This window comes from Lissotriton helveticus, chromosome 1_1, assembly GCF_964261635.1.
Source record: "Lissotriton helveticus chromosome 1_1, aLisHel1.1, whole genome shotgun sequence".
Classification (NCBI taxonomy): Eukaryota; Metazoa; Chordata; class Amphibia; order Caudata; family Salamandridae; genus Lissotriton; species Lissotriton helveticus.
In genome coordinates this window covers 1,317,752,817-1,317,779,344 of record NC_136057.1, presented here as the reverse complement: position 1 = coordinate 1,317,779,344, position 26,528 = coordinate 1,317,752,817, and the positions used below count along the sequence as shown (strand labels likewise).

At 48.8% G+C, this 26,528-nt stretch overlaps 1 protein-coding gene across 7 annotated transcripts in view; it reads left to right on the top strand.

The window, feature by feature from the left end:
• Nucleotides 1-26,528, top strand: part of BRD4 (bromodomain containing 4) — a 1,377,132-nt gene that overhangs the window by 640,075 nt on the left and 710,529 nt on the right. For all 7 annotated transcript variants that reach the window (XM_078681876.1, XM_078681852.1, XM_078681859.1 and 4 more), the window contains one exon: nucleotides 14,834-15,040. In XM_078681876.1, the coding sequence (XP_078538002.1) occupies nucleotides 14,834-15,040 (207 nt within the window). The remainder of the gene's footprint in view (nucleotides 1-14,833; nucleotides 15,041-26,528) is intronic.

The window sequence follows — 26,528 nt, the reverse complement described above, 5'->3', positions numbered from 1 at the left end:
TTGGACTATTTCATATCACACATTTCACAGCATTTTCTTCTGTTGCATAGCACTGTAAGTGATAAGTGTTAATATTTTCCAATGGTACTCAATGTATTGACCTTTTAAGGATGAGGTCTGGGTTTGACCCTGCCAGGTTACGAACTTTATCTCTATAGAGCACAGAGGCCAGAGGCAAACCATGAACTCACCCATTCGCCCTCCTTGATTGGTATTGATATGATATAAGAAGCATGTAAGAACTCTGTCTGTTGCGACAGAAAAACTTTACTTGTGTGATGTAAGGGATGACACAATATGTAAAGACAATGCTCTGTTCCCTGAAAGCGCCAGAGCCTGTTGTAATATCAGAATGGCCATTAGCGCTGAACTTGACCCAATGTAACATGTGTCCTAGCGCACAGTCTGCGGTGACAGTGTGGCCGTAGAAGAGCTATGGAGTTCCCTCACAGGTGATCTCCTCTTCCCTTTGGCTGGAATGTAAAATTCCAGCCAATGCGAAGAGGAGAATAAGAAAACAGAATGAAACGAAAAAACACCCACCCCGAATCTCAAAAAGACTGGGCTTAAACGGACAGACGCCCCTCTCCTCCAATGGCTGGCCTCCGGTTAGGAAGCCAGCCAATGGAGAAGAGGGGCGGGTTCAAGCCCCACTCTGTAAAACATCAGTTCTCCTCAGCGAGACTTAACAAGCGCAGCCTTCGCTAGGCGGAGACCTAAAAAGGGCGCATCAGATGCCTTCTTGGGAAATAAACAGCTAACAGATTTTTAGAAAGCGGCAACATGGACAATCCCACACACTTTTACAAAACACTATTGTGTGGATGTACAAGCCTGACAACAAGCTCTTGTTATATGCACATTAGTTCGAGTAAATACACCATCTGATGCCTAAAGCCACAGCAAGAGGAGTACTGGATTAGTCTTTTCATAGCATGTGTATCTGCAACCATCACATATTACGAATGTAGTATGTTACTTACCCTGTATGCATCTTTTTGTAGCGTTTGGTGCTGCAGATTCACATAAACCCCCTGCCTCCCCGGCAGGTATTAGATGGTGTCAAATATACACAAATAATTTAAATATGTTCAACAGCAAATGCTAACCTAGCAGACCATAACCTCACTTCTCTCATGGCAGGGAAAAAAACATTACATTCTAACAAAGGAGCAATTGAACATGCGCATTGCCTCGAGGAGGAGGAGATACGTCCATCATGAAAGACTTCCTCGAGGAAAAAACAATTGCACAGATCGGGCCCAACACTAGATGACGAGTGTGCTTAGTATCTGAATCTGCAGCACTACAGGCTACGAATAGATACAGGGTAGTACAGGGTAACATACTACATTCCTGACATCTCGGGTGGCCTCCCTCCTGTTGTTGAACACTTCATGTGAGCTCTTAGTACATGCTCGTACACAGAATGCTAAAATGTGTGTCCATGAGGGAATCAGTCCCCTTTCATTAGCAAAAAAAGTATAATTCATAGAATACTTAGTGTGACCATGTGATAACGTGTATTAGGCCAACAGCCTAATGGACATGCATACTTCAATATAAGTGCATGAACAGATGCTGTACTGCAAACTCCCCATTAGTTCTACTGTACACAGAAAATATACTGCTAGTGAAATACAATGACAAGTAAATGAACAAATTGTCCAAATGTCCAAAATCCTTTAGGAGATTTGACAACTACAAATGATATAGGAGTGCAAATGGATAGACTGACTCAAATGTGAAACACTTGGCTAAAATTAATCACTAATTAGGTCACCTAGCCACTACTGGGACATTGTCCTTTTGGATATTCCCATAATTCAGTAGCCTGCCTGAATACCACCCACCAATACTCAGTTTGAAAAAGTGTATCAGTCTTATGTTAGAGCATAAGAACCACATGACATGCTGTAGTTTTGCACTCAATAGCAAATTGCTTCTAGATATGTTTCTAAGCAGCATTCACCTAATGGGTGACGACTCAAAACATGTATTTCTGTATGAAATATCCATTTGGTACTACTGTAGTTTACCATGTAAATTTGAGACTGTCTTGTTTTGATATATCTGAGATGGTTTTAGTGCTTTACTTCATGAGAATGTGTTTTTTTTACACCAGACATGCTTTACAGCTCAATTCAGCTGCCTAAAAAAAGGCTCTTACATGATTTTATATTGTGCTACTGGAGACTGAACTGCTTTTGACCTCAATCATTGAAAAAAACGAATTCTAGACCTTTGGGTTTTGAAAAACATTTATAAAATTATTTATACAAGAATTTTGCTTTCGCTTTATGAATATATTAACTTTACCATTTAAGATGTATGTCATGATTTGCTGTTTAGGATATCGTACATTATTTCTTGTTGAAAATTGTGCTTTTTTAAAAAGCGTTTTAACATTCACTCAGACATTCTAAGAAGGGAATCTTTTTCATGATTTTGTATTGTGTGGTAGTTGACTGAAGCAATTTCTTTCACGTTTATTAGAAAACCGACTTGGCTCAGTGCACACTGAAATAGCTTTTTTACCATGACTATTCTTTTTACAAAAAAACAGATGGGATAAATTATTTCACCTATGACTGATACACCCCTTCATGTTCTTCTCACTGTAACCTATGAAGTGGTTAGTCTGCTGACAGGAGTTGCCACTTGCATGTCCTTTTAGACCATGTAATGTGCTCAGCACATGCTTTATAAGGGGAAGTGTGACCTGCACGGATCTTTTACACCTTAAGTGTAGCCATAATCCTGTATTACCCCAAGTGACCTTTGTCTTATCCTCCAGCCATTGAGAGTTACACGTTTATGCTGACACATGTCTTCTTTTATACATTTTAATGGATGGACACTTACTCCCTGCTCATTCTGTGGGATATTATATCCACTGTTGCATTGAATAAGGAATTTCTTTGGAGGCCTGGTCATTTCATTCTAATCAAGTGAGTTTATGCACATTGTCTGTGTATTTTTATGTTTATCTCTCAGTCTGACTGACTGATAAGCTCACCATTGTGGGCTAATAGTCTGAATGCCTCATCCAGAGTTTTTCATAAGCTTTGTCACAAGTTATACAGACTTTTAAGTACCATTGAGTTGGGTAACAATAAACATCTATTATTCAGCGCCAAGATACCCAAGGGTGAATGTGCGCTTTACAAATACACATGTTATATTAAGTGACTTCTGATAGAAGATTTCAAGATGGTTACAAATGGTCAAGAGTAGAGAAATTGGTACAGTGAGTAAGCAGAAGTTACTTAACTTTTACTAGTTCTATAGCAGTTGTTTCTTAAATTTACATGTTTAATGCCCCTCCTTGTGTTGGGGAATAACACAAACATGTCAATATTAAATGCTAGAGACAGTCCACCATTAACTGAATCCTTCGTAGCTTTCTTTCTTTCAGTCTTTGTATGTTGCAATCTCTTTGCAAAGAATATCTGCAAAGCCGAAACATCAAAGCTATGAAGCATCATTCTTGGTTTGAGATATAAACAGTGGGCCCGAATCACAGAACTAAATTAAGACAAAATCCTAAACTTACTACCATTTTGGTATTCACAGAAGGCACTTACTCATTTTGGTATTCACAGAAGTTAGGAGTCATAACTTTAGGACTCCTAAATGCCTTTTGTGAATACCGAAAGTCTTAAGTTAGGATTTCTCTCAATTTAGGAGTAGTAAAGTTAGGACTCTTAACTTTTCTACTCCTAAACTGAGAAAAATCCTAACTTTAAGACTTTCGGTATTCACAGAAGGCATTTAGGAGTCCTAAAGTTAGGACTCCTAACTTCTGTGAATACCGAAATGAGTAAGTGCCTTCTGTGAATACCGAAATGAGTAAGTGCCTTCTGTGAATACCAAAATGGTAGTAAGTTTAGGATTTTGTCTTAAGTTAGTTCTGGGAATCGGGCCCTAAGACAGTGGACCATGTCAGTTCCCTTGTGAGTTAGTTCACGAAACTCAGCATCCCAGTGTTCCATCCTTTGACTACAGTCTGCAATAGCCTCTCATAAGGCGCCAGAGCTTTATTTCAAATTTTCAACCTTTATGTTTTGATCTGCACCTTACCAGAGTTCAGCTGAATTTGGTAGTTTTTTTTTTTTAAACTTGTTTTTATTGGCATTTTACAATTACAGTGACATATTGCAATGAAGATCATTCTCATCAAGTACATTTCACTGGTATCGATTTTGAAGCGCATGGATATCTATACAATTACTAGTCCGATATTCTGTCACTATAAGGGACGTCCTAGAAAGTAAAGTTGAACAAAACTTGGGGGATGAACTGGGGGGGGGGGCCCTCACGGGATATTGGGGACAAATAGTGGATGAGATCTGGAGTCAGCAGGGTTTTCTGGGTTGGTACAGGGTAGGGAATCGCCCAGGGTATTGGGGGAACCCATGGTTGGCCTAGGTATATAGGAACGGCGTGTACGTGAGGTATCGTACCGGGCGCCGCAGCCAGTAGGCTCAGAAGGTCTCCGACGGAAGGGAGCTTACTATTGTGATATTGGCTCGAGCAGGTGACCGGTGGTGCATGATGTGTGAGGGGCTTCGTCCGGGTTGCATTGTGTCAGTGATTGCTTAAACTGATGTAGTAGGAGGGACCCAGTCCATAGATATGGGGTGTTTACGTATTCCCTTCGCCTCTCCCTCTCTCAGCGTTTCTTCCTCTGCTGTCACCCATTTCTTCACACCACCCATCCATGCGTCAATTTGGGGACCCGTAGGGGACCGCCAGTGCATGGCTATGTTTCGTTTCGCTAATAGGATGGCTAATGAGGCAAATCTAAGGGGGACCTTATGTTGTTTCTTTCTCTGGAAGATGCCTAGAGCACATGCGTCCCACGTGTTTAAAAAGGAGAGCCCCGTAAGGTCTTTGAGTGACTCGTGTATATGTTGCCAATAGGAATGTAATGCGGGGCAAATCCAGAACATGTGGTGAAAATCCGCCGCATGCATTTGACACCTGAGGCAGGAGAACTGGGACGCGGGATAAAAACGCTGGAGGCGCGCTGGCGTCAGGTAGGCTCTATGCAGGATATAGAATTATATGTTTTTGAAGCGCGCGTTGCGGGACACCTTCTTGGGATTTTCGAGGGCCCTTTCCCATTCTTTGTCGTGTAGGGAACGCCCAAATTCGTCCTCCCAGGTTGCCATAAGTGTAGCCAGTGGGGCAGTTTTGAGTTCCCTGATAGCTTTGTAGAGCCATGTGATGAGGTGTCGGCCCACCCCATATGTAAGATGGTATGTATGACCGGGCGTGTAGGAGGTTCCCCTGTGGAGAGGTTGTGGTATGTTGATAGTTCGCAAGGAGTTGGCGATGAAGTAAGAATTGACCCGCGGCGAGATCGTGCTCCTCCACCTGGCGCTGAAAGGGTCAGAGCTGGCCGTCTTCAAACAGCGACTCCGCCTCAGTGATGCCACAGTCTTTCCATGCACGCAACATATTGGCTGTGTAATGTCCTTCCTGTATGGGCCACCCGGCTAAAGGGAGGAGGGGAGAGTATGGGGGCCATCCTGGCGACATGCGGTGTATTCTTTGCCTGCACTTGCGAGCAACTCTTACATGTAGGGGGTGTGTGCGTCTAGGTTTAGTGCATGGTAAGAGTAGTCAACGGATTTCCGGGATAGGTACCGGACCATGCAGAGTGTGCGTCTCCCCTGTATGTCTGCCCGCTATCCAGTAGGATAGCCACTGTAACTGGGCGGTTAAAAAATATGATTCAAATGAAGGGGCGGCAAGTCCCCCCTGTGTGGTAGGTAATTGTAACTTTGCCAATGCTATTCTGTGCCTACCTTTCCCCCAGATCAGTGAGCCCAGAAGTGTGTCTAGTTCTTGGAAAAAGGCTCTAGGCGGGATAACGGGTAGATTTATTTAGTAGCATAGCAATCTCTGAACTATTGTCATTTTGGCGACAGCAACTCGACCTATTTGGGCTAACGGAAGGTTTCTCCAGAATCCCACTGAGGATCTGATGCCGGCTAGAGCCTTACGGTGGTTGCCTTCATAGAGATCGGCCGGGGAGTGATCGAGACGAACCCACAGGTATCGGGGGGCTTCCGCGCTCCAGGCGATGGTGTGGTCGCCCAACCTGACGTCTTGGGGGGGGGGGATGTGAATGCAAAGGTATACTGTGGATTTCTCCCAGTTGACTCTCAATCCAGACACCCCCGCGAACTCTGTCAATGTAGCCCAGAGAGGTGTTAAACCCGCAGTTATGTCTTTGACATAAATGAGGAGGTCATCAGTGTTCATTGATACGCTATGCGTAGGCTTTCCTGTTTTCAGTTTCTATTTTTGGTCAATTCTGGTGGGGTTTTTTCAGTGTTTTCAATGTCTTAAAAACAGTTTTTATCAGTGGTTACACATTTTCGAGCCACTAAAAACAACAGAAAAAGTGTTTTTCCGGTGTTTATGGAACGTTTTACTTTTATTATTGCTTGCTTTCTGCACTGAAAGAACATGGTATATAGACAGTGTACTTATAGTGTATATGAGGTCCAAATAGATTTTTGCAAATTAATCTTATTGTAGTACACCATACAATACTTCTTCAGTGAGTCTTTGGGTCATGTGCGCTCGCTCTTTCCTTCCCATGTAAACTTCTGTGAAAAGGCCCTCTCAGCATTCTTAGCCCATTGGGCTGAGAACCATCAGCTAAGGGACACAGTTGGGATGACTCTTTCTTTGATGCCACAAAGCACGAAATGATAAATATTTGCGTTTTAGTTCCTGTGCATTAGAAACCAGTGCACCAGAATGGACTAAAAAGTCAATAGCATCCCTCATTAACTCTTAAGATTGTAAAGATGCTTTCAGCATACCATCTAACAAGTGGCAAGGATCTACTACAGGGAATCACTTCAGCTCGGGTATCAATTTTGACAGGTCATCACACAACTTTTTTATATACGTAGCTGAATCACTGCAAATACAAACAATATCACTACAATCTTTGTTGAACTTGGAAATAAACCTTTTTTGCAGAGCATTACAAGTGACACTGCGTCCCATGTTTTCCAAAAATCTGGTGTCATGTTTTCACCACTATCCCAGATGCTTGGTGATATATATACTTGTCACTATACCTTGCATTGAATGTTTAAAGCCTGAGGTGCTGGCAATTCACCTACTATCAATACTGACCCACTAGAAACTATGGTCTGATGTATTAAGGTTTTTTCCCCATTCTCTGTGGGTAAATGTGATGACAGATATTAGGAAAGATTTTTATGAAACCAGCCATTTTACCTATCGGTGAAAGAATCAAATGAAGCCAACATATCAAATATGAGTTTGATATTTCCTGATTCTCTGTAGTTTATAAAATAATTACACTAGACCTAAAACATGAAACTAAACCCTGCATCTTTAGACCAAAGGCAACAAAACTGAAAAAGTAAAAGGAAGAAGAAACAATATTTTAGTGGCATCCCTAAAGAACAAAACTCAAGCAGAATAATGTTAGCCATTCTTTCTTACTGATACTGGTATAACAAAGTTACATTGCATTGACCCCTTCAGGAAGAAAAAAATGACTCTCTCACTCTCTTTTTCCTTTCTGTGAATGGCATTTAGTTTGTGGTTGTCCAGGTGTTTTTTCAGTGTTTATATGTTTTCACTGGTGAGGGCTATTTTCTTTCAGTGGGGTTTTATCGGTTATTATAGGTTTAAACCTAAAACCCCACAGCCTAGCTATGCGTGATGCTGTCGATGGGGATGCCCCATTGTTCCCCCTCCCGTCGTAGACGAATGGCCAGCGCTCCATCGCAAGGGCGAAGAGGCGAGAGCGCTGCCTCGTTCCCCGTGTGACTGCAAATTTCGGTGAGATGCAGCTCCCGATCCGGACCCGCGAGGTGAGTTTCGTGTATAAGAGCCGCGTGTATGCTAATAGGATTGGGCCGAGGCCAAATCTGTGTAAAGCCGAAAAAAGATACTGCCATGTGAGGGTATCGAAGGCTTTTTCGAGGTCTAATATAAGGCAAGCCGCACGGGGGTAGGAGTCTCCGATTTGGTCTTGGACATGGAACAAGCGGCGTATATTCTGGGAATTGTTCCTGCCTGGGCCAAAACCGCATTGGTCGGGGTGAATCAGGGGTCGTACAATTTGTGTGTACCTATCCACCAGGATCTTACCAAGGATTTTGCAATCGGTGGAAAGGAGTGTGATGGGGCGATAAGAAGCTATCAAGTGTGGGTCACGGTTGGGTTTCAGGAAGGTTACTATAACCGATTCCCGGAGGGACTTGGTAATTCCCCTGTCTCTAGTGCTGTGGCATACATCCTCGCCAGTCTGGGGACCAGTAAGGGGGCGAAGGTCTTGTAATACTCTAAGGGGAACCCGTCCAGGCCTGGCGCTTTTTTGTGGGCTTTGTGCGCGGTGCATGGGTGATGTCTGCAGGGCCTATTTTTGCCTCCAATGATTTCCTGTCATCCGCTGTGATTCTGGGAATCTCTAGGGGGGAAAGGAAATGATCCGTTGTATCTTGGTCCACGGGGGCTGGATACCTATTTACCCCAGAGTAGTATTGGCAAAAAGCCGAAAGAATCTGGCCCTGGGACCGTACTAGATTACCATGGGTATCTATCACCTCAGTTACAGGCTTCACGTCGCTATCCTGTTTGGTCAGCCACGCCAGCAGGGCACCTGTTTTATCCCGTTCGCTGTGCATACGAGTGGCATATGACCTGAAGTTGTAGCATTGGAGTTCAACACAAGCAGTCGTACACGCAGCCCTGGCCTCGGCAATCTGCGTCACTGCCTCCTCCGAGAGCTCGTCTTGCTTAGTAACGGCGGCGAGGTGCGTTTCGGCTTTAGTGAGTGCTTGCTCTAATGTGGGTTTCACTCCCACTATTTGTGTGATGCATTCTCCCCGGGCTACCACCTTAAATGTGTCTCATTCTATTATTATGGCAGATACTGTTCCGGTGTTGGTCATAAAATAGTCCTCTATGCTTTGACCCTGGTCATGTTTGAAAACTGGATCCGCTAGGCAGTCTAATGAGAGACGCCATGTGGGGACCGGGGGGTGCGGAGGCCTCCAAGCTAACTGCAGTATGTGCGCGTCGTGATCGGAAAGGATCCGACCTTAATAATCCGTGTGATGTACCTTGGGCAGGACTGCCGTCAAGCATAAAAAGCGGTCCAGACGGACCCGGAGGTTATGTGGGATGGAGTGGAATGAATATAGTTTCGTTTGTGGATGTTGCATCCGCCATGCGTCGGTGAGTGCCCAGTGCGCGACCCAAGACTTGAAGCGTTCCGTCTGTTTCTGCGCTGCTGAATGTGTGGGTGGGAGCGATCAAGTGCCAGGTCTAACGCGCAGTTATAGCCCCCCCCCCCCCCTAATATCCACGGTATGGATGTAAATTGAGCGAGGACCCCCGTGAGGCGGTCCCCAAACATGTCCTGGTCGACATTCGGGGCATATATACTCCCAAGCAGTACCGATTGGCCATCAAGAAGGCCCTCCATTAGGGCATACCGGCCTTCATTGTCCACCACCCGTCGACATTCCTGGAAGGGTGTCCCTGGTCTGATCCAAACCAGAGCACCCTGTGCAAAGGAGGAGTAGGTCGTTGCACAGATGGTGTCCCGCCATTTAGTTTGCAGTATGCCTATCTCAGGGGCGGTGAGGTGTGTCTCTTGAAGGAACACGATTCGGGCATTCTGACGCTTCGCATACGAGTAAACTGTGTAGCGCTTGCGGGGTGTGTGAAGACCGCGGGTGTTGAGTGTTAGGATGTTAATATCCGCCTTGCATGTCATTGCCGCCATATGAGGGTGTTAGTGCCTGTGTGGGGAAGCACCCCTGTCGGGGTTCTGGGTTCTAAGGGGATCCCTGTGATGCGAGGGGTGTATCTGCCACCTATTGACTCCTGAATTTCCATCCCAGGTACCTCATTACAAGCATTTCCATGAGGAGGTTGAGTGATCTTGAACCGGGGTAAAAAACTGTTGATAACTGGGGTCGGGAAACGGTCCCAATGCTGAGGACCCATTACAGTCTGCAATGCGTCCAAACTCACTCTTCCACACCGAAGAGTGTAACAAGGGTGAAAACTCAATAGGGGTGGCAGTACGTGCTAGGTGAGGCATGTCGCCGATCGGGCTTTGTAGGAACTCATGACGCCTTCTGTGAGGTGTTGGAATGTGTCTGTGGCGTATGCTCCCAAGAGGGAAGTGCAGGTGGGTTGCGTCAGTAGGAGGTGGTCATGATATCAGTTCACGCGGGAAGGGAGGATCTGGGACCATCCATCATAGTATCGGCCGTCTGGGGGGTGACTGTAGGGGGTGTACTGGAGTCAATTTCAGAAAGTGTTCCATCGCTTTCGTCCTCTCCTGAGGTGTGGAGCTTGGTCAATGTCTTCTGTCTGCGAGGGGGTCTGGAGGTCGATCACCACTTGGAGGGCCCCTAGTCTGTCTTTCATTATTTGTTCCAGATCTGGAGAGTCGTGGGCTCTGGATCGAGCCGTTACCTTTGCCGGACTATGCGGTCGCTTGATGGAGCTTCTCCTTGTGCGTGGTGGTTTGGGTGTTGGGCCCAGGGTGTGAGCCGCTCGAGGTTGTTGCGTGCAGTGGCGGTCCGCCCATTCATGAGCCTCCTCGGCTGTGGTGAAGAAGGTGGCCGTACCATTGTAAAGTATTTTAAGGCGGGCCGGGAATAGTAGGGAGTACTGTATTTAGTTTGCTCACAGCTGGCGTTTCACTTCCAAGAACGACGACCGTTGTTGTTTCACCGCCCGTGCGTAGTCAGGGAAGACCATTATCTGTCTGTTTTCCACCTGTAGGGAGCCTGTTTGTCTGGCCGCTCGCAGCACCGCTTCTCGGTCTCGGAAATGCAGGAATTTCGCCAACATCGGCCTGGGAGGCGTACCAGGTGGAGGTCTGCGAGCTGGCACTCTGTGGGCGCGTTCAATGGAGAAAAATGCTGCTCTGTCTGCTGCAGGGTTGAACGATTTCACCCAGGTCTCCATGTACCCTATCGGATCCGTGCCTTCGATTCCCTCCGGAAGTCCCAGAGCTCGGATGTTGCAGCGTCGGGTACATCCTTCCAAGTCATTTGTACGCTCCTCAATAGTGGACAGCCGTTTAAGGACCTCTTGTAGCGTGGTTTGATGCTGCTTGACTGTGGGTTGTAGCTCAGCGAGTTCCGTCGCCCCCTCCCGTACTTTGTCTGAGAGTTTGCAGTGATCATCTCTCAGGAGGTTAATGTCTGTTGCGAGGGTGCCCAGGCGTTGCTCCACGGAGATTCTGGAATGTTCAATGGCTGTCAGTACCTGGTCCAGCTTGTCGGAGATAGACGGGTCTGCTTGAGACACCGTGAATGCGGCCGTCAGCCTGGTGTTAGGCATGTGCTCGAGGCAGTCTCTGGCACCGCTGTTTGCTGGGTTGCCCTTGGTTTCCCCATAGTGGTATACAGGGGCGTCGCAATGGGGGGGCACGTGATTTGCAGATGACGCGCTGCCGCGTGAAAAGTTCGATGGAGTATCAGCCCCCGTGAGTTGAGAGAAGGCCCCCTGGGTTCAGTGCGCTCCGCGCGATTGATCACCTCTGGACCCAGTGTGTGGGGATGCGGTTGCTCCTGTCGCCAAGGGGTATGGTGCCGCCGGGGTCCTTGGCGGGTGTGTACTGGAGATGCGCCCTCAGTATAATGCACTTGCTGGTCAAGGTGGGGAATAATCGTTGAGGTGCCGTCGCTGGCTCAGAGTCAGTACCTAGTCGGACGCCAGCATGAGTCCGGTGCTATAGATAACGATGCCCAGGTGCCGCCTGGGCCACGATATGATCGCTCCCACAGCGCCTTCTCTGCGGGATGAGACTGGTAAGGCGGGAAGCTATCAGAGACCCAGATCCGCCATGTCGAGGTCAGGCACTTGCCAGCGGGTTACACCAGAGGCTCACTGTCTGGAGATGGTAGGGACCGAGGGGCACGTTCCCACCCCTGGGTGGATATTCAGTAGGCTCTTCGGGGCCTTCCTGTGAGTAAGACCGTCCCTGGGCCACAGTTCCAGCCGCGTTATGCGGCGCCGGGTGCGGGCGCCATTTCAAGATCAGGCAGCCCCGGGGGAGAGAGGCGTCACTGCAGGTGGCGGCTACACCGGGGGAGAGATAGAGCACCCTCACATGGGAGCAGAAGATGTGGCCCCTTCGCTGGAAGTTCACTATGGGAGAGCCTCTGTTGCGGGGTCGTCGGTACCCGGGCTCGGCGGCGCAGGGCGGCTGGGACGAGAACGCCATTTTAGGTCCCGGTGCAGGTGGTGCGGAGAGCGCAGGCGGCAGCTGTCGGGATGCCTGCTGCGTGTTTTAGGGGTCCTCGGCGAGCTGTAGCAGCGCGGGTTGATGACTGAGGCAAGCTGCAATCCGGAGGATCTCGGCGGGCTGCAATTGCCGATCTCCGGTACTCAGCGGCAGACGGACGCCATCTTGAGGCAGGCGAGTCGCGTCCCATCCATTCCCGGTTTCCACCGATCTCGCCCGCTGTAGCCGGTGCCTGCGCGTGTCAACAGGGACTGCTTGTCCTTCCGTGATCGCTCGGCGGGTCAGGAGCGCAGAACGGCGCTGGGAGACATGCAAAATGCTGGCCCGATCGCAGAGCCTCAGCACGTCTGCTCTCACAGCCGACTTGGCCGCGCCCCCAGCTGAATTTGGCAGTTATACACTGTCAGCAACCTATCAATTGAATATAGGTCCATTTTTCAGAAAATTGTTATTCCTTTGTGAGAAGAGCTGATTTCAGGAGCCTAAAGAATATGATTAATTTTCACATCAGTTGCAAAAAGAATAGCGGAATCGACCAAGTGTTGGGTGTTTAGCAAATTGCAGTATTTGCACTGCAGAGAAACTGGATGGACACTGTGCCAGAGAGCATAACATGAGGAGTTTCTATTCTCCTCAAAACTTGTATTTTGTGAATAATTCTGACTGACTGACTGACTGACTGAAGTTTTTATTAAGCGCTCGAATGCCGCGGCGTCTTGGCGCTGTAGAATAAAAGGTGATGTGAGACAGATCAGGGCAGGGAGAACAGCCATGTTTTCAGGGATTTTCTGAATCTCAGTTTGGAGGCTTGTGAGCGAAGTTCGACAGGCTATGAGTTCCAAAGTTTGGAGGCCTGATTAGAAAATGATTTTCCACCCCAACGCACTTTCCGGATTCTAGGCACGCAGACCAGGTCTTGATTAGCCGATCTTAGAGTTCGGTTGGGCACATAGCGTGGGAGAAGTTTGGCCAGATCGTCTGATCCTTTTCCGTGTACGGCTTTGTGGGCCAAGCAGAGGGCTTTAAACTGGACTCTGCGCTTAATTGGCAGCCAGTGCAGCTCTCGAATGGCCTGGGAAGTGGGGTGACGCTTTGGCAGGTTCAGGAGAACCCTGGCGGCCGCGTTCTGGATAGCCTGCAGCTTGATCAATTGCTTCTCTCCCGTACCGAGATAGAGAGAGTTGCAATAATCAACCCGAGACATTACTAGGGCAGCAATGACAGTCTTTTTTAAGGTGGGTGGAATAAAAGGCAAGATCTTTCTAAGTACCTTCATCATATGAAAACAAGCTGAAGTGACTTGGTTCACCTGCGCTGTGCAGGAGAGGTTTTTGTCCAGTAAGAATCCGAGGTTTCTGACCTTCTCGGCTGGGATAGGACAGCAGCCGGCTTCTGGGGGCCACCATAGCTGACTCCATATCGAGGGCTTTTGACCGAATTCTATGATTTCAGTCTTCTCAGTATTTAGTTTGAGAAAGTTTTGGCTCATCCAGTTTTTTACACTGAGAAGGCAATTCCTGAAACGGCCTGCGGTTGCTTCAATGGAATCGGAGACCGACACTATGATTTGTGTGTCGTCTGCATAAGACACTAATCTCAAGCCATGGGATTTTATCAGTTTCGCCAAGGGGGTGACATATAAATTGAACAAGGTTGGTGATAATGCCGACCCTTGTGGGACTCCTCCGGGAAGAGTGAATTCCTCTGATTTAAGTCCATCCCAGTGGACTTGTTGGATTCTGCCTGTCAGAAATGATGCTAAGAGGGCTAGAGCGGCATCGGAGATGCCCAGATTTTCCAGACGACTTAGTAGGACCGAATGATTGACGGTGTCGAACGCCGCGGTTAAATCAAGTAATATGAGGGCCGTTCTTCCACCGTCATCCATGGTCTTCCTGATATCTTCTGTTGCCATGATAAGGGCTGACTTATCTGAATTCAGAACTTCCGCTTTACAGGTACTGTATGGTATTTCCATCAACCTAGTTATATGAAATGAAGACCCATTCAAAGGCATTTATCTATTGCTTGATGTAGAGCATATCAAGGTTAACCTTTTTAAGTTAAATTGTTATTATGTGGTCTGCCAAGATGTTTCCTAGTGGGTAAATTTCTTATTAAGGAGTTAAAAAATGATGGCTGCCTCAACCTCTGAACCGAAGTCCACTGCCTGCTCATTAAGGCAGTTGCCACAGGTCAAGCGCCCCCGATAGAGAATATCTGGAAATGTGAAAACTTTAGTTTTGTGGTGGATTTTTAAAAATTTCTGTTGCACCACATTATTCCTGTGCTTTTTTATTGGGTGAGGAAACTCCCCTCAGAGAACCATTCCATTTGTTTTCTTATTTTGGGCTACATTTCTCTTGTTATTTGTTCTATTTTTTTTATAATACTTTTCAAATCTTTACGGGAGGACTTGTATTTGGTTGTTATGCTGTGCATTTAAGCTGGGTGTTTTCACTTAGTAAATGCTAATGTTAGGCATTTTGTGGTTTTGATGGATATTTACTTCTATCACAAATCTCCTTTTAATTTTCTTGGTCTCTTCAGGATGTTTTTGAGATGCGTTACGCTAAGATGCCAGATGAACCGGAAGAGCCAGCTGTTCCATCCCCTTCCCCAGTTGTCCTGCCACCCAGCAAACCTCCCCCTCCAACGTCCAGTGACACAAGTAGTGATAGCTCCTCGGAGAGTGACGACTCCTCAGACAATTCGGAAGAGGAGCGAGCTCAGCGGCTAGCTGAGCTCCAGGAACAGGTGAGTTGTTCACAGAAGTAGAGGACTCCATTCCCTCATTAAATTTATTTCCTCAACCAGGAGCATGAGGTTACCATGATCTTAGGGCATTGTTCCTGGCCAGCATCATGGTCCAGGATAAGGGTAATGGTGACAGCTAAGGTTAAGAGAAAAGGGTATTTTACTAAGACTTTCATGTTTGAGCAGTGTGGAAAGAGACTAGAATAAAATAGGTTGAACAGAATGGATAGTGTGTTCCATCGTTTTGGGAATAGGTCTGGGTGTAGAGTATAATGGTATGTCTGAAGGAATAGGACTAAAGTACCATGATCTGCCTGGAGTATGAGCAAAATATTACCATAGTCTATTTCTGGACTAGCTGCACTGTACCCATAATGCAGGAATTTGTCAAGATGTCATTGTCTGGGTTTTAGAACAATCCTGTTAGGAATGATTGTAGAGTATATGATCTGGGGGATGGATAAAGAATATGGGAAGATTTTCATTAGTGCAATGGGCAGGCAAATGGATATAGAGCACTGTGGTTTGAGGTGTATACATGGAGTTGATCATAATGGGTCTAGAGCATCCTGGCATGAACCTTGGTGAGTAGCATGGATTGCCCCATAAGCATTGGTAAGTACCATATTTAAGGTATGCATATTGTGCTGTGCCAGGGACTATGTCAGAATACGAGGACCTTTCTCATTATTACAACTTGCTTATATGACCATAAATACAAAACACATGCCCAAGTAACATCAACACTCTAATGGTTATTCATCTGATAGTTGTATGCGTTTAAAGGAACTGAGAACAGAAACAACTAGCCGTACATAGTAACTTAAATATCGTTTGGACCATGTAGCAGAAGACTAGCCACTTCGTAGCGGCAAACTATCACCCAAAAAATTCTGTGTCTGTAATAATGGAACGCTCTTTATATTACCTGAAAGGTAATTTTTTTTTTTTTGTCAACATCTGTTTTATTAAACCCCCATGTAGGGGAACGCACATGAAAAGGTGACACTTACACGGCGTTAAGCCTACAACCCTCAAGGGGCCGGCCGCGATACAACACTTGGTATACAATAGCTGCTGGTGTATGCAGGACCCGTAATTCTTTCATTCGCATAGTCAATGTCCTGTTGGCAAACAGCTCGGGCATCCAGATGAAGAGAACAGTACCCGCAATCGGTCCCGCCCAATTGTCACCATGCTTGGAATGCAGCCCAGAGGGTTGGGCAACAACAAATGGGGCAAACGAGGCCCAACAACAGACCAAAGCGGTCCAACACATATCCAGAGACTAGAGGAAGACAACAGAGAAAGTTGAGACAGAGTCCAGGGAGAGCAGAGAGAAAGGCCGGAAAGAGGTAGACAAGCTAGAGGGAGCGATAGGACCCAAGGAGTAACAGTCAGGAACAGTCATCAGGGCTCATAGTCACATCTCCATGGCGGGGTAACAGGCCATCAGTCTAGGGCGTTACGGGTGGTAAAGGGAAGCACAGCATCCTCCACTAAGCGCAGCGCTCGCAGCCTGGGGGGCATGTTTCTAGCATGTTCGCTTTTGCACAGATACATCACTAGGGGCCGCCAAACCTTCTCAAAGCGTATAGTGTGGGACTGTAGTCTCGCTGAGAGCAGTTCCATAGTGATGACATGCCAGAGTCTCCCAAACCATGCGGCAAGAGGGGGAGTCTCCGCCTTTTTCCAGTACAGGGCAATAAGTTGTTTGGCCGCGCCCAGCATTTGTAACGCTACACTCCATTCATTACGGGTCAGGGCTAGCAAATTGGCAGGTTTGATTCCCAGCAACGCTGTACTGGCGGCATCAGGCAAGGGAAACCCCAGAACCCCCCTTATGTGGCTCAGTACCTCTTTCCAGAAGACGGCGATCAGAGGGCAGGTCCACCATATGTGCAGGAAATCCCCAGGCACATGTTGGCACCTCCAACACCCAGGAGAGGAAGAGGGGAACATTCTGTGTAGGCGCTGTGGTGTGTAATACCATTGTGTCATTACTTTGTACGCGTTTTCTTGCTGCGGTACGCTGTGGTATACTTTGGGGATGTCCCTCCAGAGGCGGGCCCACTGCGTCGGTAGAATATCCTCACCCAGCGTCGCATTCCATTTTTGCTGATACTGCTGGCAAGGGGGAGCTGGAGGGTGTTGCAAAATGTGGTAAATTCGAGAGATCAGGCCCTTCGTGTCGGTGCAAGAGCGTGCAAGACGCTCAAACTGGGTAAAGGTCCTAGTGGCCCCTGGATATATCGCGTCCGACAAGGCCCAATGACGCAATTGGAGAAATTGTAGCTCAGCTTCCGGCGGGAGTCGGAATTCCTCTCTACAATGGGCGAAAGTCTTGAGGCTGCCCCCATCAAAGAGATCCGTAAGGACCCTACAGTCACCCTGCGACCATTTACGAAAGGCAGTAGTATGGTTAGCCGGGGGGAACCACGGGTTATCCTCGATAGGAGTATGCGGTGAGGGGAAAGTCGTGAGACCTCTCCGTACCGCTGTCCTGTCCCACACATTCAAAACTGTTTTCGTGGGCACCGCCAGATACGCACTAGGGGACCGCCCCGCTTTATGAGTCGAGGCCAGATTCCAGACGGTGCGGCCCGTGACCGCCCGGTCCATATGGAGCCACCCCTTCTCACTCCTCCTAGTGCCCCATTCAATCACAAACCGCAAGTGGGCGGCCCAGTAATAGTCCACGAAATTAGGGCACGCAAGGCCGCCACGATCTCGCGGAGCCATAAGAAGTGCCTGAGAAAAGCGGGGTCTCTTACCTCCCCATATAAACTTAGTGCAGTCCTTTTGCAGGGCTCGGATGCTCGGTAGGGGGATAGGTGTGGGAAGGCATTGGAACAAATACAAGAGCTTGGGCAGAATAGACATTTTAATAGCGTTCAGCCGTCCCAGCCACGAGGGATTAAGTGGCCTCCAGCGTCTCAGGTCCTCAAGGATGGATTTATGGCAAGCTGCCCAATTAAGTGCCGACCAATCCTCCAGGGAGGGGGTCAGGGATATGCCAAGATATCGAATATGACGGGCAGTCCAGCGATAGGGGCACAACTGTTCCAGCAAGGGGACGTCAGCTGGGGGGATCGTAAGGTTAAGTACCCACGATTTATCATGGTTAATTTTCAGGCCGGAAGCGTCCTCAAAGGAGCTGAGCACTGCATGGAGTGCTGGCAGGGACTGTCGGGGTTCCGTGAGGGTAAGGATGAGATCGTCGGCGTATAGCGCCACTTTATGGACCTGTCCACCCAACGGAATGCCGTGGATGTCCGGGTCACGCCTAATCATATCCGCCAAGGGTTCGACCGCCAGGGCGAACAAAAGGGGCGAGAGGGGGCAGCCCTGTCTCGTCCCTCTTCCGATGTCAATTGGATCCGTCAATCCTCCGTTCACACGGACCCTAGCCTTAGGCGCAGCATAAGGTGCCATAATCCGAGCAACCATCAGTGGACCGAGTCCCATTTTACAAAGGACCGCTCGGAGAAACGACCAGTCCACACGGTCAAACGCTTTCTCAGCGTCCAACGAGAGGAGGCATGCCGGGATACGCCAATGGCACGCCTTTCCCACCAAATGAGCAACTTTCCGCACATTGTCAGCTCCTTGGCGGCCACGGATGAAGCCCACCTGATCCGGGTGCACGAGGTCAGGCATGTGGGGATCCAATCTTTTGGCCAGCATCTTGGTGTATATTTTAAAGTCGGTATTAAGCAGCGCAATCGGGCGATACGACGAGCATAGCGCAGGGTCTTTCCCAGGTTTCGGGATCAGGGCTATTTCGGCCATCCCCATGTCCGGGGAGGGGCCTTGACCGCCATCAAAAGAGGCAAACAGCCGGAGTAGGTACGGAGTCAGCTGAGTCTGGAATATTCGATAGAAGGAGAGCGGCAAGCCATCAGGTCCCGGCGCTTTGCCCAGGTTCAGCTCCTTGATGGCCGAGGTCACCTCTTCCAGAGTTAGCGGCTCCTCCAGTCTCCCAGCCGTGAGGGTGTCTAGCTGCGTTCCGCTATTGTGCTCTAACACGGCCTCCGACACGTCGGGTGCCGGTGGGTCTGCCGTGTATAATGAGGTGTAATAGTCGTGAAACGCTCCTAGCTTGTCCCCCGCCGTCATCGCCCAAGACCCATCGGGGAGCTTCACATTCGCTATGTGGGATCTGGCCGCTTTGACCCTCAGTCGCCTCGCCAATAGTTTCCCCACCTTGTCCCCTCCATCGAAATGTAGTTGCTTCAGGGCCAAAAGGGATCCCTCTGCCCTATTAGCACGCAACAGCCGCAGCTGGCCCCGAATGTTTGCCAGTTGTCGCCGCGTCTTCAAGGTGGACCCCTCCTGATCTCGCGTCACCGCCTCCCGCAAATCCCTCACCAAGCCATCCTCCACCGCCCTGCCCTCTCGTGCCCTTGCAATCGCGAGGGATGTAATGTGGCCCCGGATTGTGGACTTAAAGGCGTCCCAGACCACCTGAAAAGGCGTCTCCGGGAGGTCATTGAACTCAAAATAGGAGGTAATGGCCGCGCGGATGTCTTCCACAGACGCCGCATCTCTAAGGAGGTGCGGGGGTAGATGCCACTTCCGCTCTCTGGGGGACCAGTCCGGGGATCCCTGAGGAAGAGTTCCACATGGGCATGGTCCGATATGGATATGTCCGACATCCCAGCATCAACCACATCATTAAGCAAATCATGGGACAGGAAGACATGATCCATGCGGGAGTAAGAACGGTGGGCGCTCGAATAAAAAGAGTATTCTCTTTTATCCGGGGAGAAGTATCGCCATGCATCAAATAACCCTAGGTCTTCTATCTGTTTGCGAAGAGCCAGGGACATCGCCCCCGCCCCATGAAAGGAGCCCTCACTCCGGTCCATCCTTGGGCACCACACCAAATTAAAATCCCCCCGAGGATAACAGAGGGCCCACCCCGGAGCACCTGGTCTCGCAAGAGGTCCCCGAAGGAAACGATCCTGTGCCTGATTAGGGGCGTACAGATTGCATAGCGTAAGGCGGCGAATTCCCGCCTCGACAGTCACCTTGAGGAAACGGCCATCACCACTTCGAAAGATCCTATCGGTACCTCGCCTGATGCCAGCTTTGCACAGAATCGCCACCCCCGCCGTTTTCGTTGGTTGCCACCGCCCAATTATTGGAGAGGGTATCTGGGGTGCGCCATGCGCCCAGTGTCTGCCTGGAGAAGATGGGTCTCTTTCAAGAAAACGATATCTGGGTCATGTCGCAAGATATAATGCCAGATCTGCCTGCGCTTATTGGGCGAATTAAGGCCCTTAACGTTAAAGGGGCAAGATCTTAAGGGGTCTATCCACCTTACTCGCCATGGCAAGGAATACTAGGATTCGCAATTATCGCCAACCTCAACACATCACATACCACCCATACCTCCCCGGCAATGATCCCACCCTTCCCGACCTCACCCGTCCCCACGCCTACCCTCTCAGGTCCCATACAGAAGAAAGAGAAGGAGGAAAGAGAGAAAGAAGGAAAAAAGAGAGTCGGATACAAAAACCAAACAGGCCACAGCTGTTGAGGCTGGAAGTATGAACCAAGAAGGTGTGGCCAACAGGGCCAGAGTTCGCTGTCCCCAGAATAGGGCATCCTACACCCTCGGGTTCGAATGTCCATCGGGATGTCACTCCCCAGGGGGCAGCACCAGAGGGACATGGCTGACAGAAAGTACTAGGAGGTATGGAGCCCCCATCCTCCCAGGCCCAGCAGTGAGTGATCAGGAGCCCACCCGGGCCCTCCCCCCAACTGACAACCCCGGCCCGCTGTTGGAGCATAGGATAACAGTACCTCGAGCTGATTGCAGTAAATGTCCCGCCATCATCACGGCGCAGGGGACGCTCCGTGGAGGAGTACTCCTCAGGGTCAGGGTCTGCCTCCTCCAAAGCTCTAATGTGGGCTATAACGTCCTGCCGAGCTTGGCTGTTCGTAGGCACATCAGCAGGCGGTGTACGCCGTCTCCGCGGCACCGTGGTCCAATCCGGCCCAGATGGCGTTCTCTTGCGGGATGAGTGCTTAGAAGGACTCTCTGGAGGAGAGCCCGAGATTTTGAGAAGTCTCGCCGCCTCCTCGTACGATCGCAGAGCTTTGCGTCTCCCCTCCCACTGGAAGATAAGTGCAAATGGATGGCCCCATTGGTACGGAATGTTCATGTTTCGCAGCTTCTCCGTCACCGGGCTGAAAGCACGCCGCCGCTTCAGGGTGTTGGGCGCCAGGTCCTGAAAAATTTGGATCTTGTGCCCCTGGTATTGCAAGTCCGGCTTGTCCCTGGCGCATTTCCATATCTCTTCTTTCTCCACAAAGAAATGCACCCTCGTGAGAATATCCGGGAGGAGGCCCGACCTCCCAGCAGGGGCCGCCACCCGATGTGCACGGTCAAGAGTGGGGGGTGACACATCCTCGTCACCTCGCACCTCATGAAGTAGCTGCGCCACATATTCCAGTACATCCTTCCCTTCCGCTCCGAGTGGCACGCCGCGAATACGGAGGTTGTCGCGCCGGCCCCGGTTTTCCAAATCCTCCTGCTTGATCTGGAGTTCAATGTTCTGCTCTTCCAGGGCCGACAGGCGCTGCCACAAGTGTTCCTGGTCCTCCGTGCGCGTGTCCATAGTCCGTTCCAGACTATCCACTCGATCTCCCAACTCCACGACCTCCCGCTTGAGTTCCGTGACGCACGATTGCACCTCTGTTCTCAGGAGCCAATCTCTGCCTTGAGTTCGGACATAAAGCTGGCCATGAACGCCTGCGTAACTGGTGGGGAATCCACCGATCCCCTGGATGGGCCCTCTCCAGCCGCCGACGCCCCCGTCTTGCCCCACATGGCTGTCACAGGATTATCTTTGGGGCCGTCGGCTGATCCGTCCTAGCGCCCCTGTTCGTGCGCGTCATCGTCCTTGTAGGCCCGGGGAGGTCGTCTCAGGCCGCAGAGCGTCGCCGTGGGTCGGAGTCTCCGTCTGAAATAGCTCGTGGGAGCAAGGCCCTGAGGAGGGGCCAGACTCCGTCCGCAGGACCCACCTGGCAGCAGCACCCCACAGCCAACCACACCGTCGCAGAACGAGGCCTCTGCTCCAGCCCCACAGTCCGGGGTCCACGCTGGGGAAGTAGTCCAAATCCACTGTGCACCACTCCGGCAGATCGACAGGCACCCCACACCGCCAGGGCCCCGCGCTCTACCTCCACCAGTCACTCGTCGGCAGAAACGGGGGGGGGGGGAGGTCGCCGATGTCGCGGTCCCTCAAGAGGCAACAGGGCCAGCAGGGGGAGAGATCATCCCCGGGCAACGCTAAGAGCAGCAGCTCACCTTCACCGCTCCCCGCCGCGCAGATCAGCCAGGCCGCCACAGAACCGGTGCTCCACTGTGCGGATCCTGAAAATGGCGGGCGCCGTCTGCTTCAAGAGGCGCCCCGGGGGCACTGCCTGTGCCCGAGCGCCGTCCAGCCCTCCGCCGCGGCACAGCTCCTCAACACCGGGGCGCGGCGGGAGACGAGAGCTCCCAAATGTAGGTTTGGACTGGGGGTCTCGTGGCAGGAGTCCGTAGGTGCACCCGATGCGTCGCCCGGCCCGGCAGCAAGCCGCCTCCGCAGCAGCCCAAGATGGCGGAAGGTAGGCTGCGTTCGCGCCAAGCCGGTCACTCGCCTCAGTGTTTCCCCGGTCACTGCCGTACCGCCGATGGTCCCAAAAAATCGCCGCCTCAGTCAGCCAGCATACAGGGGCGTTGCAGGGGGGGTCCGGTCGCCCCTAGATCCGCCTTAAATGCACATGAAAGGGCCAGCGGCGGCAAGAGCTCCGCAAGAGCGCGTCTGCTCACATCGCCGGTCTAGCCACGCCCCTCAAAGGTAATTATTTTGAGACATTTTGATGAGTGCCAACTGTTTGTGTCAAATCCTATTGTTTTATCAGAATGAACGTTCGAGTTTACTTTACTAATGATTGTAATTGGATTAACTTGGCCACATATTTGGAATGTTTATCTGCCCATATATCTTCATTGGAATTTCCAGTTCTTACTTTCTCTTTTACAAGATGAACTTGAGCACATACTAATATTTCAGCCACGGGTACTATGGTGAATAAATTATATGAATCACCTTGCTGTAAGATTGAACTTTATAGAAATTACTGTTGTTGCTCTGACGAAGTCTAATGAAATACTAATGTCCAGAGATAAAACGTGTGTTGGCTAGTGTGTGCTAGAAAATACAGAGATCCGCTCATCGTTGACTTATGAATAAAGAACATAAGATTGAATTTAAAGGAACTGGCTATTGACTGCTGTTGGAATGCTCAAGATTGCTGTTCTCATACCCATATACTCTGTATGTGTGTTTTCCATCTTCTTATTCAACTAAACAATGAGTTCTGCAAAAAATGTCTAAAAGGAAATTTAAACTGAGGTGGCATCAGGCTCAATGGGAAGTTTCAGGACACACCGTGAAATAAGAAAGTAAGAAAGAAAGAAGGCTGATAAATCATCGAGACAATGCCCTCTATCCCTCCCACATGATGCTAGGAATCAAAAAGACTTCCCTAGAGAAAGATCTAAGGAAAAGAGAAAGATAGATGACCGGAAACATCATCCCACATCATTCCCTGTTAGTGTAGAAGATCTTGACATTGAAAGTCTCAATGCCAACATGTTTGTCGTCAAGGGATGTATCATCACTTACGAGACACTGTATCAATCAAGATCATCTCCATCTATGTCAGGATACTCTGATTTTGTGTGCTTCATTTATGCCTTCAATCACATAATCCACTAGGCATCTACAATCCATTCTCTTATTCTGTGATGCTCAAATCCGGGATTCTCAATTTCTCCATTTACATCTGCCCCTAAAAAGAGCCTCACACTGTCTGAAGTAGAGATACCACGGCTGCTTGGTGTACCTCATTACGTGATACCATTAGAGGACTCACTATAAACTCTTTTGGCTCCCCTCAACCTGACTAGTCTGCCACCTCATTCAGTGCTTTTATCGGAATTAACAGTACCCGTTCCGAAACCAGGAATGCCATTAAGGCAGGCATCAGTGTCACCATTAGGACGTAGACCGTGTTCTCTTCTGACTCCTGCATCGCCAACACCGCAGGAGACTCCAGCTTCACCACCAAAGATCCACTCATACTCCAAAGAGACTGAGAAGATTATCTCTGCTAAACTCTAGGCTACGTTTATAATCTAGTGACTGGTTTTAAGTCGCCTACACCCCAATTTTACTTGCTGCTTCTCCAACATTGGAGCTTTTATATTTTGCAACACAAAGAATGTGTTTGGGATGTTTAACATTGTCAAACATTCACCCAGTCACACATCTGTGTTAAATTCATTGTTTACTTGCTCACCATGCCACCCCATTGTGGACCCAGCCATATGCAAATCAGCGTTGACCCTACTCCCCATGGAAACAGTCCAGCCCGAACTGCCAGGCCAGATCCTCCCTTGACTGCAAAACAAGTATCCTGGGACTGGTTTCTGGGTATCACCCCTGATCAGCCAGACTAGCATAAATTCAGCAGCATAGCTACCGCAGGACCCATGCATGCATGGGCATACCCTTCCCTCTTAGAGCGACTATAGCAACACAACAGAGTATGCTGAACATTGTCAAACATTCACCTGGACTGTCCCCATGGGAAGCACGGTCAAGACTGCTTTGCATATGACTGAGTCCAAACTGGAATGGCATGGCGAGCAACACAACTATTGATTTATGCCCAGATCTGTGACTGGGGGGTGAATGTTTGCTTACACCTTTTCCCTAGATCCCCCGCATGTGTTTACATAGGCAAGAATAGATCATTGCACTCTGATCCTTATTGCTTCGCCATGGCCTTGTCAATATTGGGACTTCAAGCTACTACAGCTTTCGGTATGTCTACCCTTTCCTCTGAAGGTACATCCCAGGATATTTCCCAATGTCACAGAGAGATTCTCCACCACAATCCCAAGTCATTGAATTTGACCGCATGGTTGCTGATCACTCAGAATTTGACCATTTAGATCTTCCACAAAAATGTAAAGATATTCTGGTGCAGGTTCAAACCCCAACGACATATAAGACTTACAATGCTAAACGGAAGCATTTCTGTGTCTAGTGCAGAAATAATGGTCATCATCCACTTCAAGTAAAACCTATTCAAATCCCCCTTATTTATTAAATTAAGCCAAAAGTGGACTTAAATATTCTTCAGTCAGCATCCATCTTGCAGCAATTTCAAGAGCTTGGGGAACTGAAACATCAACGCCTTCTCTGTTTTCGTAAAGAATCACTAAACAGTTTATGAAAGGACTCGTCAGAGCAGTTCCACCTCTACGACATCCTCCAGTACCATGGGAACTTAATACAGTCCTCGGTCAGCTAATGTTACCTCATTTTCAGCCTATACATAGGGTAGACTTGAAATTTCTCTCTTGGGAAACAGGATTACTTCTGGCTCTGACATCTGCTAGGATAGTGGGAGAGATTCAAGCATTCAACATCAGAGATCCTTTTCTCCAGTTTACTAAGGACAAGGTAATTCTTTGAACCAACCCTAATTTCATTCCAAAGGTTCTTTCTGACTTTCACCTAAATGAGCCTATTATTCTTAGATTCTTCTTTCCAAACCCATCTTCATCAGCAAAAAAGCATTGGATTCTCTGGACTCTCGTAGATCCCTCATATTCCATATAGATCAGACGAGCTATTTGTGTGGTTTGGCCTACCACGAAAGGGTCAAGCCCCGCCCAAACGGGGATCGCTCGTTGGCCCTCAGCTGGTATTGTTTTCTGTCATCCAAAGGAAAGCATCTTCTCCAGGGAAGAGCCAGGGACATGGCTTTAACTGGAGTGCCTTTGAGGGGCTACTGCTGTGCAGCCACCTGGAGGAGCAGACATACCTTCACGCAGCATTGGTATAGGCAGTCCTGAGAAACCAGTTTAATTAAAAATTTGACTCCTTCTTACTTTTTTGTATGTTATGATGTGTGCTGCTTGCTTTTCTAATTCAAGCATGTGAATATATAAAGGATCCCATGTAGTAGAAGACATGAGTTACTTACCTCTAACTCCGATCTCCAATATATATATTTTTTTAATCTTTTTATTGAGTTTACAAAAGGCAATTCATCTCGAATACAGTAAGAACAACTCAGACCAGTACACAACAGCATCCGTCAACCCAATGTGATGGGTTCTATAAGTACACACATGTTGCACATATACATTAATTACTTAGAAGGACATATACAATCTATATCATGGGGTAGTCGGGTTAGCACTCAAATAATGTGTTAAAATTTGCCAATAGTCTTTTGGTCTGGATCGGGCAGGGAGTTCTTCTTCGTATGTCCGCAGGGTATCGGAACAGTGGGACATATCACTGAGCCATTGTTTGACATTCGGCGTTACTTTACTGTCCCAGCACATGGATATACGCCGCTTGGCGAGCAATAGGGCCACAACACAGAATTTGCGTTTTGCAGCTCG